At 55.4% G+C, this 14,746-nt stretch overlaps 2 protein-coding genes across 2 annotated transcripts in view; one reads left to right on the top strand and one right to left on the bottom strand.

Annotated features, from left to right (window-relative positions):
- Positions 1 to 4: 4 nt before the first annotated feature.
- Positions 5 to 12,686, top strand: GNPTG (N-acetylglucosamine-1-phosphate transferase subunit gamma). The gene is made up of 11 exons (XM_086691671.1): positions 5 to 94; positions 181 to 238; positions 320 to 387; positions 11,092 to 11,146; positions 11,212 to 11,295; positions 11,403 to 11,496; positions 11,576 to 11,690; positions 11,781 to 11,863; positions 11,943 to 12,071; positions 12,157 to 12,238; positions 12,316 to 12,686. The coding sequence occupies exons 1-11, from the start codon at positions 37 to 39 to the stop codon at positions 12,411 to 12,413; spliced, it is 924 nt and encodes a 307-aa protein (XP_086547797.1). The 5' UTR covers positions 5 to 36; the 3' UTR covers positions 12,414 to 12,686.
- Positions 12,532 to 14,746, bottom strand: part of UNKL (unk like zinc finger) — a 37,695-nt gene continuing 35,480 nt past the window's right edge. Inside the window, exon 15 of the mRNA XM_086691665.1 lies at positions 12,532 to 14,710. Within this exon, the coding sequence (XP_086547791.1) occupies positions 14,603 to 14,710 (108 nt within the window). The 3' untranslated portion in view covers positions 12,532 to 14,602. The remainder of the gene's footprint in view (positions 14,711 to 14,746) is intronic.

Below are 14,746 nucleotides of genomic sequence, written 5' to 3'. Positions count from 1 at the left end.
CTAACGGCGCCCACGTGACGGCGCGCGCGGCCGGCGATGGCGGCGAGGTCGGGGGGCTTCCTGCTGCTGCTGCTGCTGGGGCTCGCGGCGCGCGGTTAGTGTCCCTGCGCCCCGGGGCCCCTCCCGTGCGTCCCCCGCCGGCGCCGCCCGGCCACCTCCTCACCGCCCCGTTCCCCGCAGGGCCCGCTGCCGCCGCTGCGGCCAAGATGAAGGTGGTGGAGGAGCCCAACTCGTTCGGGTGAGCGGCCCCGCGGGGCGCGGCGGGGCGCGGCGAGGCCGCCCGGAGCCCGGTGCCCCCTGACCCTGCCGCTCCCCGCAGGCTCAACAACCCGTTCCTGCCCCAGACCAGTCGCCTCCAGCCCAAGAGGGATCCTTCCCCGCTGTCTGGTGAGTGCGGGACCCTGGATGCGGGGGCGGCGGGGCAGGGAGCCGGGAGCCGGCGTGGGTTCCCGACCCGGGGGCAGAGGGGCAGCCTGGGAGGCCCGTGCCTTGGTTTGTCAGCCTTTCAGAGCTTGAGGGCGCGATGCAGTTCCAGAACGTTCTAGGACAAGTTAAGTCGCTACCCCTTTAGTCCTTTTTAATTCCGTCTGTGGAGGTGATCTCCGTGAACAGTTGAGTACAGACGTGTTTCATGCTCACGTTCATGAGCACACAAGTAAAAGCGTGCCCTAATTTGCTTTCGTGATTTTTTTCTCTTTTTTTAAGACTTATTTTCTGTCTTTCTGTTAAAGTAATAACGACACAGGTTTGCTCATTTGCTGTTGTCGCTCACTGTGTGTCTTGGAACTTAAGAGGGTGAACATAGGTCTTCACCCTTTTCGCTTGATACTTTGTGGTTTATAGGATGGCTCTGCGTGCCTTTGTTGCCAGGTGTTTGGTTTTTTGGCCATTAGAAACTTTCCTCCTGCGGATCGCCTCTTCCTACCCTGTGTGAGTGGTTTCCTAAGGTCCCATACCACAAGTGGAGTTGCTGGCTCGTTCAGTGAGAAATACAAGCAGGAAACATCTAGTTTTTTTGTTTTGTTTTTTTTTAACTGCACAGTACTGTGTTAGGGTCTGTGCTGGGAACGCAGCAATGAGCAAAAAACACAGCTTGTCCTCCTGGAGTTGACGGTCTCACGGGCTGTGCGCTCGCCAGTAAGCTACCAAGTAGGTGAAGTGTAGAGTGGTTGATGGTGGGAAATGCTCCAAAGGTGTGAAAGCAGGGAAAAGCAAGCAAGCACGCAGGCGCGCGTGCGCGCCCGTCTGGGGCAAGGGTTGTTTTGAGGGTCGCCGTTTTAATTGTCGTTAAGTAAATTCTACACCCAGCGCGGGGCACAGAGGGGATCCTGAGTTGGGAAGTACTGCTCTATGGACTGAGCCCCCAGCCCGGCGCCCTTGGGGATTCCCCTTTTAAATAGGGGGACAGGAAAAGGCTGAGAAGCGACCTTTGGTCGGAGGCTGAAGGCGAAAAGTAAGGGGTGGGGATATCTGGGGAGGAGGGGGCGGCAGGAGGAGTGGCCAGGTAGAGGCCTTGAGCGCGAGGCCAGAGGGAAGGGGGGGGATGAGATCCGAGAGGGACAGATGTGAGCTTTCACCCTAAACAGATGTATCCTGTTAGGAAAAGTGTGGAAGGGAGAAACGGGGCGGCGAACGCCACGTCTCCGCGCGGCAGTAAGCGTTTGCCTCGCCTCTCCTTGTTTTCCTGTGGCCGTTCCGAAGACAGGGAACTTGGTTTTGTCGCAACGTTTGAAACTATCCGGACACCTTATCCCTGGGTGGTTCCAGTCTGGATCGCACCTCCCACCCCCCAAAATCAGCGGTAATTCCGTAACTGCTGTGTCCAGTGGTTTCGCGGTCTACCCTGAGGGAGGAGGGTGTCACCCATCTTCTGCCTCCCTCCTGTCCCTGCCTCCGCCGGCCGATGGCACCTGATAAAGAGGGGCGTTCCTTTTCCCCCCTTTTCTTGTTTGTTTCTCTTCTCTTTTCGAGTATCGTCGTTGGCTCAGATTTAAACCGTATTTCTGGAGCTACAGTTGCCACATTCACTTCGATGAAGTGGGACAATTGACCACATCCGTGCCGTCACGGCCCCAGACGAGGTAGAGAACGGTTCTCTCCCCCAGAAGATTCCTGTGGGTTTCTTTGCAAATCCTCCTCCCCGTCACTTTCTGGTTTCCGTCCCTGTAGAGGAGGGTCATCTGGGCCTGGACTCCAGCTGAATGGAGTTCTGGAGCACATGCTCGCCTGTCTCGTGTCTTTCCGGACTCGTGTTTCTGGGATTCCTCCGTGTTGTTGTGCCATCACTGTTTTCTTTTTGCTGAGTATATACAGACACTGAGATTCGGGGCACCTGGGGGGCTCAGTCCGTTGAGCGTCCCACTCTTGGTTCTGGTTCAGGTCATGATCTCACAGGTCTTGAATCTCACGGGGGATTCAAGCCCCACATGGGCTCTGTGCTGACAACACATAGCCCGCTTGGGATTCTCTCTTCCTCCCTCTGCCCCTCCCCTACTTGAGTGCACACACGCGCACTCTTTTTCAAAATAAATAAATGTAAAAAAAAAAAAGCTGATATTTACTCATAGGCTGATTGATAAGGTGTTTGGTTTTTTTACCTTTTTACAATCTTATTTTTGAGAGAGAGAGTGAGACGGAGCATGAGTGGGGAGGGACAGAGAGAGGGGGAGACACAGAATCTGAAGCAGGCTCCAGGCTCTGAGCTGTCGGCACGGAGCCTGATGTGGGGCTTGAACGCACAGACTGTGAGATCATGACCTGAGCTGAAGTCGGACGCTTAGCCGACTGAGCCACCCAGGTGCCCCGCTGAGGGGTCACTTCTGTTCTGAAATTGTATCTTAAACCGAAGAGTTTTGGCCTACGGAGCCATATGCTTATATAAAACTCCCAGAGAATATTTGACGTGTTGGGATTATACAGTTCAAATAGTTTGTTAGAAAATATTTTAGAGCTTAGCTTTGTGTAATCAGGACAAAACTCTCCATTTTTACCACTTATCCCCACCTAAATGTGCGTCTTTTACTCTGATGCAAGCAGGCTTCCCAGAATGAGGTGTCCAGAGATGCTGCTTTATGGAAGGGGAGTGAAGGGTTCGGGGCGTCACAGATACGGACACCCGCCCCGAGCAGCTTGGGGAGAGCACCCAACTGTCTCAGCAAGAGCTAATTCTGCTAATTAAGCTTCCTTTTGAAAAACCACTAGTGTTACCACCAAAACCTTTAATGTGAGAACCTTGAAATTTTTTTTTAAAGCTTATTTAGTTATTTTGAGAGAGAGCGCACACGTGTGTGAGGGGTGGGGGCAGAGAGCGAGCGGGGGAGAGAGGATCCCACGCAGGCTCTGCCCTGTCCGCGCAGAGCCCGACACGGGGCTTGAACCCACAGACCGGTGAGATCATGCCCCGAGCCGACATCAAGAGCCGGACGCCCAGCCGACTGAGCCACCCAGGAGCCTCAGTCGGAATGTTTTTTAAATAACGTAGCGCAATGATTTTCCTTAAGCAGATGAAAACCAGAATTCAGGAGGTTAGCGACCTGGAGGAGAGCAAGGGGCCTCCGGTAGAGATGGGCCCTTTCGTCAAGTCTGGCGTGCAGGCTAGAAAGTGAGAGTTAACAGGATCACAGCAGTTACCCCGCACTTTCAGTCGCTCGCTGAGTTGTTAAAAACCAGTGCTCTGAGCACATATGATGTATATAAACGAAAATGGTTCCAGTGAAGCACACGGCAAATAAAGTTGAAAAAATTCAGTGAAAAACTGTCCATTCAGCCTGACAATAGTAAATTTCTTTCAGCACTTAAATATTTTTTTTTAAGTTTATTTATTTTGAGGCAAAAGAGAGTGTGTGAGTGAGGGAGAGAATCCCAAGCAGGTTCCAAGCTGTCAGTGAAGAGCCTGATGTGGGGCTTGATCCCATGAACTGTGCGATCTTGACCTGAGCCAAAATCAAGAGTCAGATGCTCAACTGACTGAGCCACCCGGGGGCCCTTTAAGTTTCTTTTTTTTTTTTAACGTTTATTTATTTTTGAGACAGACAAAGCACGAACGGGGGGAGGGCCAGAGAGAGAGGGAGACACAGAATCCGAAGCGGGCTCCAGGCTCCGAGCTGTCAGCACAGAGCCCGACATGGGGCTCGAACGAGATCATGACCTGGGCCAAAGTCAGACGCCCAACTGACTGAGCCACCCAGACGCCCTTTAAGTTTCTTTTTTTTTTTGTAACGTTTATTTATTTTTGAGACAGAGACAGAGCATGAACAGGGGGAGGGCCAGAGAGAGAGGGAGACACAGAATCCAAAGCAGGCTCCAGGCTCTGAGCCGTCAGCACAGAGCCCGACACGGGGCTTGAACTCAAGAACCACCAGATCATGGCCCGAGCCGAAGTCGGATGGTCAACCGACTGAGTCACCCAGGCGCCTGTTAAGTCTCGTTTTTAAAACAAAGTAGATGAGAGGATCCCTTAATGACAATGTAAGTTTTCCATATAGAGTAATATTCCTAACTTGATTTTTAAAACCCACACTGTTATGTTTTGTTGTGTTTTTCCCCCAAAAGCCACGTGTGGGCTTGCTGCTTCCCCGCCACTGACGCCTACAGTCTGGGGAGTTGGAAGGTCAGGGTTGTCCTGTCCACAGTTGTCTAGTTGCAAACCAGAGCAGAGCCTTCACGTTTCCGTGACTTCCCGGCCGTGTCGCGCTCATCAGCAGCTCAGATGCAGGCTCCACTCAGGAGAAGATGGCACCAGTGAGCCCCTCCCTGGTTCTTCTCGCTTAGTTTTGTCAAGCACACGGTTTTTCTTCAGGTGTCGGGAGTTGAAGGGCTGAGCCTAAAGTACTTAGCATAGAGGTCTCACCGGCCACCGGCCACCCGTCCTAAGCGGAGGCTCCTGTCCCTGTGGGCACGCGGCCCTCTCGGTGAAGCAGCTCCAGGCTTCTCCTCCGCCTATGGCCGCTGGGTCATCCCCTGCCGTCAGGGAGACTGGGGAGGGCCTGCCCGGGCTCGGCCACCACAGTGGTGCCACTGGGCCCGCCCCGAGGCAGGAGCTGCACGATCACGTGCGCCCCACACCCGCTTCTGAGTGCTCCCCGAAGCCTTCCGGAGCCACTGAGGGCTCGGTGTCCTGCTGGCTGGTGTGGCTCCCGCTGTCGCCCAGAGTTCCCGCTCTGTTCTACGGCACACCTAGGACGGTGTCAGAAGTCTCACGTGGGGTTATTACTGTGGACTCACGAAACCTCATGTTCTTAAACTGAGCTGGCCCTCCCTGTTGCACACAGTTGGGTTCATCTGGTTTTAGCTGCAGGGACGTAGGTCATCCTTGTAACTTTGAACGTGCAGACGTTCACATGGCTCACGTGCAGCCCGCCTCGTCCTCTTACCTTGTGCTCCCTGGGGGGGGGGGGGGGGGCATTCGTTGGTCCTTTTTAAGTGGAGGTGTAATGGGTCTGCAACACGGTGGTAGTTCCGGGCGTACAGGAAGGGAGTTGGTATTTGTACCCAGTGCAGAGTGATCGCCGTAGCAAGTGCAATTAACAGCCGTCACCTTTCGTAGCTGCGCATCGCTCTTTCTTGTGATGTGGACTGTTGGTGTCTACTCTCTCAGCCGTTTTCGGAGAGAAAACGTGGTCGGGTTCCAGTCCCCGAGCCTTACTTACACTGGTAGTGTGTTCCGTTTGACCCCCTCACCCATTCGGTCCTCTGGCGGCCACCGGTCTGTTCTCTGGATCTTACGTCTGGTGGTTTATTTTTTAGATTCCACGTGTGACATCCGGTATCTGTGTTTCTCTGATGTCACTTAGCACAGTGCTCTCGAGGTCCACGCACGTCGCGGATGGCAGGATTCCCTCGTCCGTGGCTGAGTGCTGTTCGGCTCTGTGCACACCGCCTCTTTATCCCTCCACCGGGCACGGTCACCTAGGTGCTTCCGTGTCTCGGCCGCTGAACTCAGGCTGCAGTGAGCACAGGGCTCAGGCGTCTCCTTGAGATGGTGAGATGGTTTTCCTTTCGCTGTTGAGTCGCGGGAGCTCTTTGTATTTTGGGTTTCGAAGCCCTCATCAGAGAGGTGGTCTGCAGATACGTTTGCCCGTCCAGGAGCTTGCCTTTTCATCTTGTTGGTCTCTCTCTGTGCGGAAACTTTCCAGTTTTACGTAGTCCCACTTGTCCGCGTTTGCTTTTGTGGCCAGATCCAAAAGTTCATCGCCAAGGCCGCTGTCCGGGAGCTTCCCGGCCGTTCTCCTCCAGGAGCTTCGTGGTTTCAGGTCTCACATTCACGTCTTTAATACTTTTTGAGTTAATTTGTGCGTGTGGTGTAAGGTAGTGGTCCGGTGTCCCCCGCCATTTATTGAACAGACCGTCCTGTCCCCACTGGAGATTCTCGGCTCCTTCTCGTGAGCTAATTGACCGTATGTGCGTGTTTATTTCTGGGCTCTCTGTTCCATTCATCTCCGTGTCTGTTCTTATGTCAATACTCTACTGGGTTTTTTTTTTTTTCAGGTTTATTCATTTATTTTTAAGTCATCTGTACACCCATCATGGGGCTTGAACTTACAACCCTGAGATCGAGAGTCGCCTACTCTTCTGACTCAGCCAGCTGGGCGCCCCTAGACCGTTTGGATTCTGTTTATGATTCCGCATTCTGATACTTCTTTTTCCAAGCATAGTAAGAATTCTCTTTTTCATTGTGGCAAAATATACATAAAATTTCCTATTTTAACCAGTCCCTACAGTGCGGGAACATGAAGCACGTTCACGTTGTTGTGCGCACCACCATCTGTCTCCAGAAATGTCTTATCTTCTGGAACTGAAACTACTTAAAGGCCACGCCCCTGTTCCCCTGCCCCAGCCCCAACACCACCTTCTACGTCCGTCTGAATTTGCTCTAGATAGCTGCTGTGGTCTGGATGTGTCCCCCCCCCACATTTGTACGTTGATGCCTGAACCCCCAAACTGATGGTATTAAGAGGTGCTTACGTCACAAGGGTGGAGCCCTCGACAGTGGGACCTGCACCCTCTTCCCTTCCCAAGGGAGGCGCCAGACCTTTCCAGCCGCTTCCACCACGTGGGGGACGTCAGAGGTGCCTCCCCCTGTCCCCGTGAACCAGAACTTGACCGTGCTGGTGCCCTATCTGTACTTCCAGCCTCCTGAACTGTGAAAAATTAGTTTAGAACTCACCCCGGGTGTGGTCTTTTGTTAGAGCCACTCGGACTAAGGACCTCACGTAAGTGGAGTCCTGTGCTGGCCTTTTTGTGACCGGTGTGGCTCACTTGGCGTAGGTCTCCAAGGTTCGTCTCTGTTTCAACAGGTGTCAGGGTGAACTTGGGAAGGCTGAATAATACTCCATCGTACGTATAGATTTTATTTTTTTAATTTTTATTTCTTGATGTTTATTTTTGAAAGAGAGAGAGACAGAATGCGAGTGGGTTAGGGGGAGAGGGAGACACAGAAGCAGAAGCAGGCTCCAGGCTCCGAGCTGTCAGCACAGAGCCCGACTTGGGGCTCGAACTCAAGAGCTGCGAGATCATGACCTGAGCCAAAGTCGGACGCTCAACCGACTGACCCGCCCAGGCACCCCTTAATGTTTATTTATTTTTGAGATAGAGTACGTGTGTGAGGGGCAGAGAGAGAATCCCAATAAGGGTCCATGCTGTCAGCACAAACCCTGATCGATCCCACAAACCATGAGATCGTGACCTGAGCTGAAGTCAAGAGTCGGGTGCTCAACAGGCTGCCCCCCCCGCCAGGCGCCCCGAGGTATTTTTGTGTACGGTGTAGAGTAAGGGTCCAGCGTCATCCTTGTGTGCGTGCAAGTTTCCCAGCACCATTTATGGAGAAGACGGTCTTTTCCCTGCTGAATGGTCTTGGCACCCACATCATATCATATGGATGTATGTTCAAGACTTTATTTATGAGGTATCTTCTGTCCTGTCACTGCACCTGTCTGTCTGTCTTTAAGCCAGGGTCGCACTGTTCTAATGTGTAGTCTTGCAGTAAGTTTTGAAATAAGGAATTTTTTCAACTGTTCTTTTTCAAGATAGTTTTGGCTGTTTTGGGGTTCTTTGAGATTCTGTTTTAATTTTAGGATGGGTTTTACTATTTCTGTAAAAAAAAAGAAAACGTTCCTGGGATTTTGATATGGATTGCCCTCAATTAAGTCATTTAGGAGAGTATTCACATTTTAATATTAAATCGTCCTATCCGTGAACACAGGGTCTCTCTCCATTTATTCCATTTATTTACATGCTTAATTTTTTAGGTGCTATCTTGTAGTTTTCTCTGTACGAGTATTTTGCCTCTTCGGTTTATTCCAAAATAGATGTATTTTTTGGTACCGTTATAAATGGAATCGTTGTCTTAAATTTCCTTTTTGGGTTGTTGTCAGTGTAGAAAAACACACGTCGTTCTTCAGTGTCAACTTTGTATCTTGCCCCTTTGCTCACAGATTTTTGTGGACTCTAGGGTTTGCTTTTCTTTCTTTTCCCTTTTTGTTTATTTTGGGGAGGAAGGAGGCGTGCAGAGTGTCCCAAGCGGGTTCCTTGCTGTCACCACAAAGCCTGACGCAGGGCTCGGTCCCACAAACCGTGAGATCGTGACCTGAGCTGAAATCAAGGGTCAGACACTGATCCGACGGAGTCGCCCAGGAGTCCCCACTAGGGTTTTCTACATACGCGATCATGTCGTCTGCTAATGTGGCCACGTAGTTCTTTCCTCCTTTCCAGTTTGGATGCTTTTTCTTTCTCGCCTGATCGCTGTGGTAGAACTTGAGTGCGGCGTCGACGGCGAAGAGCACCCGAAGGGAGGAGGAACGCGCTGGGTGTTGCCCACGTTCCGTCTGAGGTCAGCCGTGGGGTCTGCCCGTACGGCTTCTGCGTTGGGGGCAGTTTCCTCCGTTTCCTTGGTTGTGGAGGCTTTGTGTCATGAAAGAGGGTTGAATTTTGTCAGGTGCTTTTTCTGCAACAGTCGCGTGGCCGTGGGGTCCCCCCTGGGTCTGGTAGTGGATCGTGTTGTTACCGTGATTGTTGTATTTTGAACCATCCTCACGTTCCAGGAATCAACCCCACTTGGTGACGACGTAGGAACCTTTCAATGCGTTGTTGCAATCAGTCTGCTAGTGTTTCGTGGAGGTTTTTTCGCACTCCTGTTCGGAGTGGATATTGGACCGTGGTTGCCTTGTGACTTGCTGACTTTGGGTTCGGGGTGACGCTGGCCCCACACCGTGAAGCAGCGTGTGGTCCGCTCTTCTGTGGCTTGGGGCCCCTTGAGAAGGACTGATAAATGGTGCGTTCCTAGGAACTGCCTGTTTCGCATAGGTGATCGATCGGTTGGCGGCCGGCTCGTTCAGTATTCCCGTAGCCGTCTTTCAGCCAAACTGGCAGCTTTCCCACGTTCCTGCCAGGTTTTAGGGGTTTCAGCGCTCGTGTGTGTGTTTTAGTCGGTCTAGTGAAACACTTAGGATCTTGGGGAGCTTTTTAAAGAAGCAGTGTTGGCTTTTACTGCTTTTCGTGTTCTTTCTTCTGCCAGCTTTGTGTCTCGTGTGCTCGTTTTAGTGCTGAGAGTGTGAGAGCTAGGTCACGGGTGTGAGCGCGTACTTGAACGTGCCGGAGACGCCCGGCCCCCTCTCAGCACCTGGGCTCTGAGCCTCCTGCTCTCCTTGTCTCGAGTATTTCCTGATTTCCCTGAGTGTAATTACTCTGGATCTGTGCATTTCCTGCTTCTGCTGTTGATTTCTGGTTTCCGTTGTGATCAGAAAGTGGCGTTTTAGTCCTTTTAGGTTTATTCAGAACAGAACACCCGTTGTCTCTCCTGACCGTTTGGGGCATACGGTCGCTCTGGTGGCGGTGTGGCCGCCCCGGCCCTCTCTCTCCTGACTCTCACAGCCAACGGGAGCCTCTCTGAGGGGTCTCCTCTCCTTGGCCGGTCTGTGCCTTTTGACCAGATGGATAGTTAATTCCTTCACTTGGACGTGTCGATAAGGAAGGACTCCCAGGAAACAGTGTATTTCGTCCCTCGTTTCCTCCCTTGTGACGCCGCTGTCACTCTGGGGGTTCATAACATCAGGTTATTCAGATCCGATTGCAGTTTCTCGTCAGTTTGAGTCACGGACAAAATCAGCGTCCCCCCCAGCTCCGCTGTGCGTCTCAGGCTCACCTCCTCAGACGCCGGGGACCCACCGGCAAAGACGTGTGATGGTTTTGTGATGCACCTTCCACGTTCGGTAGACTGACGAGGTCGGGACGGCAAGCATCCCGGCTCCGTGCCGCAGCCGTGACTTCGCCTTCACTGTTCCAAGGGGAGGGCACCCTGTGGGGACCGGGTCCCCTCCGCCGTCCCCCGTCCGCCTGGCGGGTGGGTTGACGGCCGCGTCCTTCACTGCGCCGCCTTCCAGGCTGCAGGCTGGGTCCCCCGACGGGCCTCAGTTCTCGTCGCCCTTGGGGGTCTGCCGAGGGTCTGGGCCTGTCGTCCTCGGAGTTCCCCTCTTCTGTCACATTGGGGACTTTCTTCTGGTCCTTCCAGACGCTCGGCCCATCCGAGCCCTCCCGTGGGGGCCCCCATGCTGCGACCCCCCCCATGGCTTGTGTTCCGTCTGCCGGAGCGGCATCGAGCCCTCGTCTCCGCCGTCTGCTCCGGCGTTCCTTCCCGCTGTCCCCTGTTCTTGTGTCTGCCTGGGTCCCAGTTCTTCTAGTACATTTAGAAGCCTTTACTCCCAGAGAGGCATATGGGCTTCTGCTGGGACCGCTCTGTCACCGTTCCCCTAGATGAGGCCCTGTGTCCCCGGGTAGGGATTTGTTGCGACCCGGGCTCCGTGCCGAGGCTCCTCGTCGATGACCCGTGAGCGCGCGGCTGCTTTCGCCCGTCTTCCTTTCCCCGTGTCCCCACGCTTCTTGGGGCCCCGTTGTCCCCCGGCCGCCTCCCGCCCCCGGCTGCAGGAAGTCTCAGCACCCACCTTTCCGCCCGAGCCCGAGGCCGGACGGAGGCCAGCCCGCCAGCTGCAGGGTGCCCGCTGTCGCCCTCGGAGGTCGCCTCAGTGGGCCCCGGTGCTCCTGTCCCGAGTCCCAGCCGCGGGCGCCCCCGCCGGACTCGGCTGTCGCGCTCTCTTCCAGGGCCCGCGCACCTCTTCAGGCTCTCCGGCAAGTGCTTCAGCCTGGTGGAGTCCACGTGAGTGCGGGGCGCTGCCGGCGGGGACGGGCACCGGGACCCCCCTGACGCCGCTGTGCCCGCAGGTACAAGTACGAGCTGTGCCCCTTCCACAACGTGACGCAGCACGAGCAGACCTTCCGCTGGAACGCTTACAGCGGGATCCTGGGGTGAGCGGGGCCGCCGGCTGCTCGCGGGGACCCCCCCCGCCCCCGCCAGGCGCCCCCGGCCCGCCTCACGTGCTCGTTCCCCCCCCCCCCCCCCCCCCCCCCCCCAGCATCTGGCACGAGTGGGAGATCTCTAACAACACCTTCAGGGGCATGTGGATGAGGGACGGCGACTCCTGCCGCTCCCGGAGCCGGCAGAGCAAGGTGGGCCCGCGTTGGGGGGACCCCGGGGGGAGGGGGCAGGCTCCTCGCCCCCCACCTGCCCACCAAGGCTCTCCCACAGGTGGAGCTTACCTGTGGGAAAAGCAACCGCCTGGCACACGTGTCTGAGCCCAGCACCTGCGTCTACGCGCTGACCTTCGAGACGCCTCTGGTCTGCCACCCGCACTCCCTGTTAGGTGGGGCCCCGGGGGGGCCGCCCCAGGGAGGCGGGGGAGGGGGGGGGCAGAGGCGCTCGGCTAAGCCCCCGTCTGCTGGGTCGCTTGCAGTGTACCCGGCCCTGCCGGCGGCCCTGCAGCACAGGTGGGACCAGGTGGAACAGGACCTGGTTGACGAGCTGATCACGTCCCAGGTGAGGCGCCAGGCGGGCACCCCCTTGCCCGGGCACAGGGCGGCCAGGAGCTGGGGGTTCCCTCTTCCACGACCCTCAGGGCTACGAGAAGTTGCTCAGGGCGCTCTTTGAGGAGGCCGGCTACTTGAAGACCCCGGAGGACAGTGACTCCCTGCGGGAAGGAGGTGCCAAGGCCCTGGCGTTCCAGACCCTGGAGAACTGCAGTGAGGTACAGACGGGGAAGGGCGCCCCAGCCCTGGGCTGGCCTCCCGCCGCGGGGCCACGGCGCTGCCCTTTTACCTGCTCTGTTCCAGGCACACAGGGAGCTGTGGAAGGAGGTCAGGAGACTCCGCAGCGTGCTGACACAGCATGGCATCCCCTACGCGCAGGCCGCGGGTGAGTCCTGCGGGGGTGTGGGGGCTCAGCCCACCCGCGGACCCGCGCTGACCTCCTGCCGCTCGCTGTTCTGGCAGAAACGCCCCCCTCGGAGCACGGGGGCCCCAGGACACTCGCAGACGGGACAGCGGAACAGCTCCGAGGCGACCCGGGACGGCGAGGGAACACCTTGTGACCTGAGACAGGCCTCGGGGGCAGAGCCAGGCTGGCGGGGGGGGGGGGGGGGGGGGGGGTGCTTCCTCTGCCTTCGGGGCCGGCCGGCCATCAGCATCAGCTCAAAGAGGCAGGCAGAATAAAGATTCAAAGTTTTAATTAATTTCCATACTGATAAAAATAATTCCATGAATTCTGTAAACCATTGCATAAATGCTATAGTGTAAAAAAATTTAAACAAGTGTTAACTTGGAACGGTTCACTACAAGTAAATGATTATGCTTTATAAATACTACCTTCTGGGTTAAGAAAATTCATTCCAGTAACGACCTCCTCTAAATACTCAGAACAGACAGAGATTGAGGCTTCCATAAATTAATCCACGTGAAGTGTCCACACTGAGCTGAGGTCTTCTGCCGACCCCAGTTCCAAACAGCCGGAGGCCATAACGTGCCCCGTGATCGCTAACGCCACACCCAGTGCTCCCGTCACCCGTGCGAGGGCGGTGGCCCAGCCCGTGAGGCCTGCGGGGGTAGGGACGCCTCCTGCAGGAGACCCGGGCCGCCACAGCCAAGACCCCGAGCAGAAAGGACCGGCTCAGGCGGGGCCGAGGGGCCCCGCGACGCTGCAGCCCTGCCTGGTCTGCCTGCTGTGCGGGGCCCGCCCGAGCCGCCTACGGGGAGCACGCGGGCTGTTCCCAGTTTGTCATCTGACGATGCCGAGGCTGGGGACCCACAATAAAAACGTTGTTCTGTTTCCCATAAAAGACCAAAGGTCTGAAATGTGAAACAAGTACATAAATATTAATAAAAATAAAGAATTTTAAACGGTGGTAACAGTAGCACAAAATATACGTCATTTCTAAGAGTTAATAAATCATCATCACTATCATTAAAAACAAAGTCGATTCACTAAAACCAAGTCGATGGTCACCTGTAGTAGTGGACTCGCTGCAGCCCGCCACGGGCCCCCCTTAAAGGACAGAACTATCGCTTTGTCTTACGTTAAAAATGTTTTAAACCTCTTACTAAATATTTGGTCACTGATAATTTTTACCGAGCCATTCTGCGCTTTAAAAAATGCTATTAAAAGTCTTTGGCAAAGCCACAGTGGGCCGAGAGGCACCGGCGCTCACTTCCAGGCCAGAGGGGCCGTGACCTGCTCCCACCCCAGCGGCAGGTTCGGGAAAGATCTTGCAGCCATCTAGATGTGCCTCGGGGAGAGCAAAGTCTGGGTAGACCACTCCCCTCTTTTGCTTCTCCCCAGATTGCTAGGAAAAATGACCCAGTGCAGACCAGAGAAGATTCTGGTCCTCACCAAAACCAGACCTGTTCTCGGGAGTGTTTTTGCCACGGCAGGGCAGCCAGGTTCTCTCTGCCACCCTGGGGTCCCCCGAGTGACCCTGGTAATACCTGGGTTACACCGCGGCCTGTGAGCCTCTCCCTTGCAGGCAGGGTTCCCCGGCGGGTGTCTGTCTGGTCGCAGGGAGGGGCATGAGCGAGTCTCTGGCCTCAGGCTGCCCGCGAAGGAGCCGGGACGCCCTCCAGCAGGCTCCAGAGGCTACGGGTGCCGAGGCACAGCTTTGTAAAACTAACGCGGAAGCCTCCACCAACGGGCACCCCTGCCGTGCTGCTCACTAGAGGAGAGAACGGACCCGCGCGAAGGGCCTCCTTCGCTCCTTTTGCAAGGCTCAGGCACTTAGAAAAAGTGGCCACGGGTCATGGGGCAAATCAGGCGCAACGCCATTTCACGGGCCTGGAATACAAACCTCCAATTAATGTGCGCGTGCACGCCATTGAGAGCGTCCCTTTCACAAAACTAAAACCCTAGATGTGTCTTTCAGTCTCACTGCTATAAATACTATGTCTGTACTTAATTTGGAAACTATTGAGAAGTCCTAGGTGTTTCTCACTACTAGATAAACGCTCATCTCAGAAGTACTAATTTCAGAAGAGGAAATCAAAGGTCTTTACCATACCGTGAATTAACAAGAAACTGACAGGAAATGTCCTCAGCTCACAGTACACATACAAAGCTTCATGTTACCGCGTAGTAAAAAAATCACGAACCTAGGAAGCAGCTTACAGCAACTTAGAACGTCTAAATCCCCCGGTTTACAAAGTGCTGGTCAGGGTCCCGGTGCGTCAGGTCCGCGAGCCCCCGTCGTTCCGGAGCCCGGGGGCGCCCGAGGGGCCGGTGAGGACGCGGCGGTCACCACGGGAGCGGTGGGCCCTCGCAGCAGGCGCAGGGCTGCAGGGCGCCGCCGCGGGCCCGCTCCCGGCACACGGCGCACTGCTTGGCTCGAAGCTGGAGGATCACCTGCGGGGCAAGACCCAGGTGACCCACTGGCAGGAC

This window comes from Puma concolor, chromosome E3 (genome assembly GCF_028749965.1).
Source record: "Puma concolor isolate L17-30 chromosome E3, mPumCon1.1.hap2, whole genome shotgun sequence".
Classification (NCBI taxonomy): Eukaryota; Metazoa; Chordata; class Mammalia; order Carnivora; family Felidae; genus Puma; species Puma concolor.
This window is presented reverse-complemented; position numbering and strand designations above follow the sequence as displayed.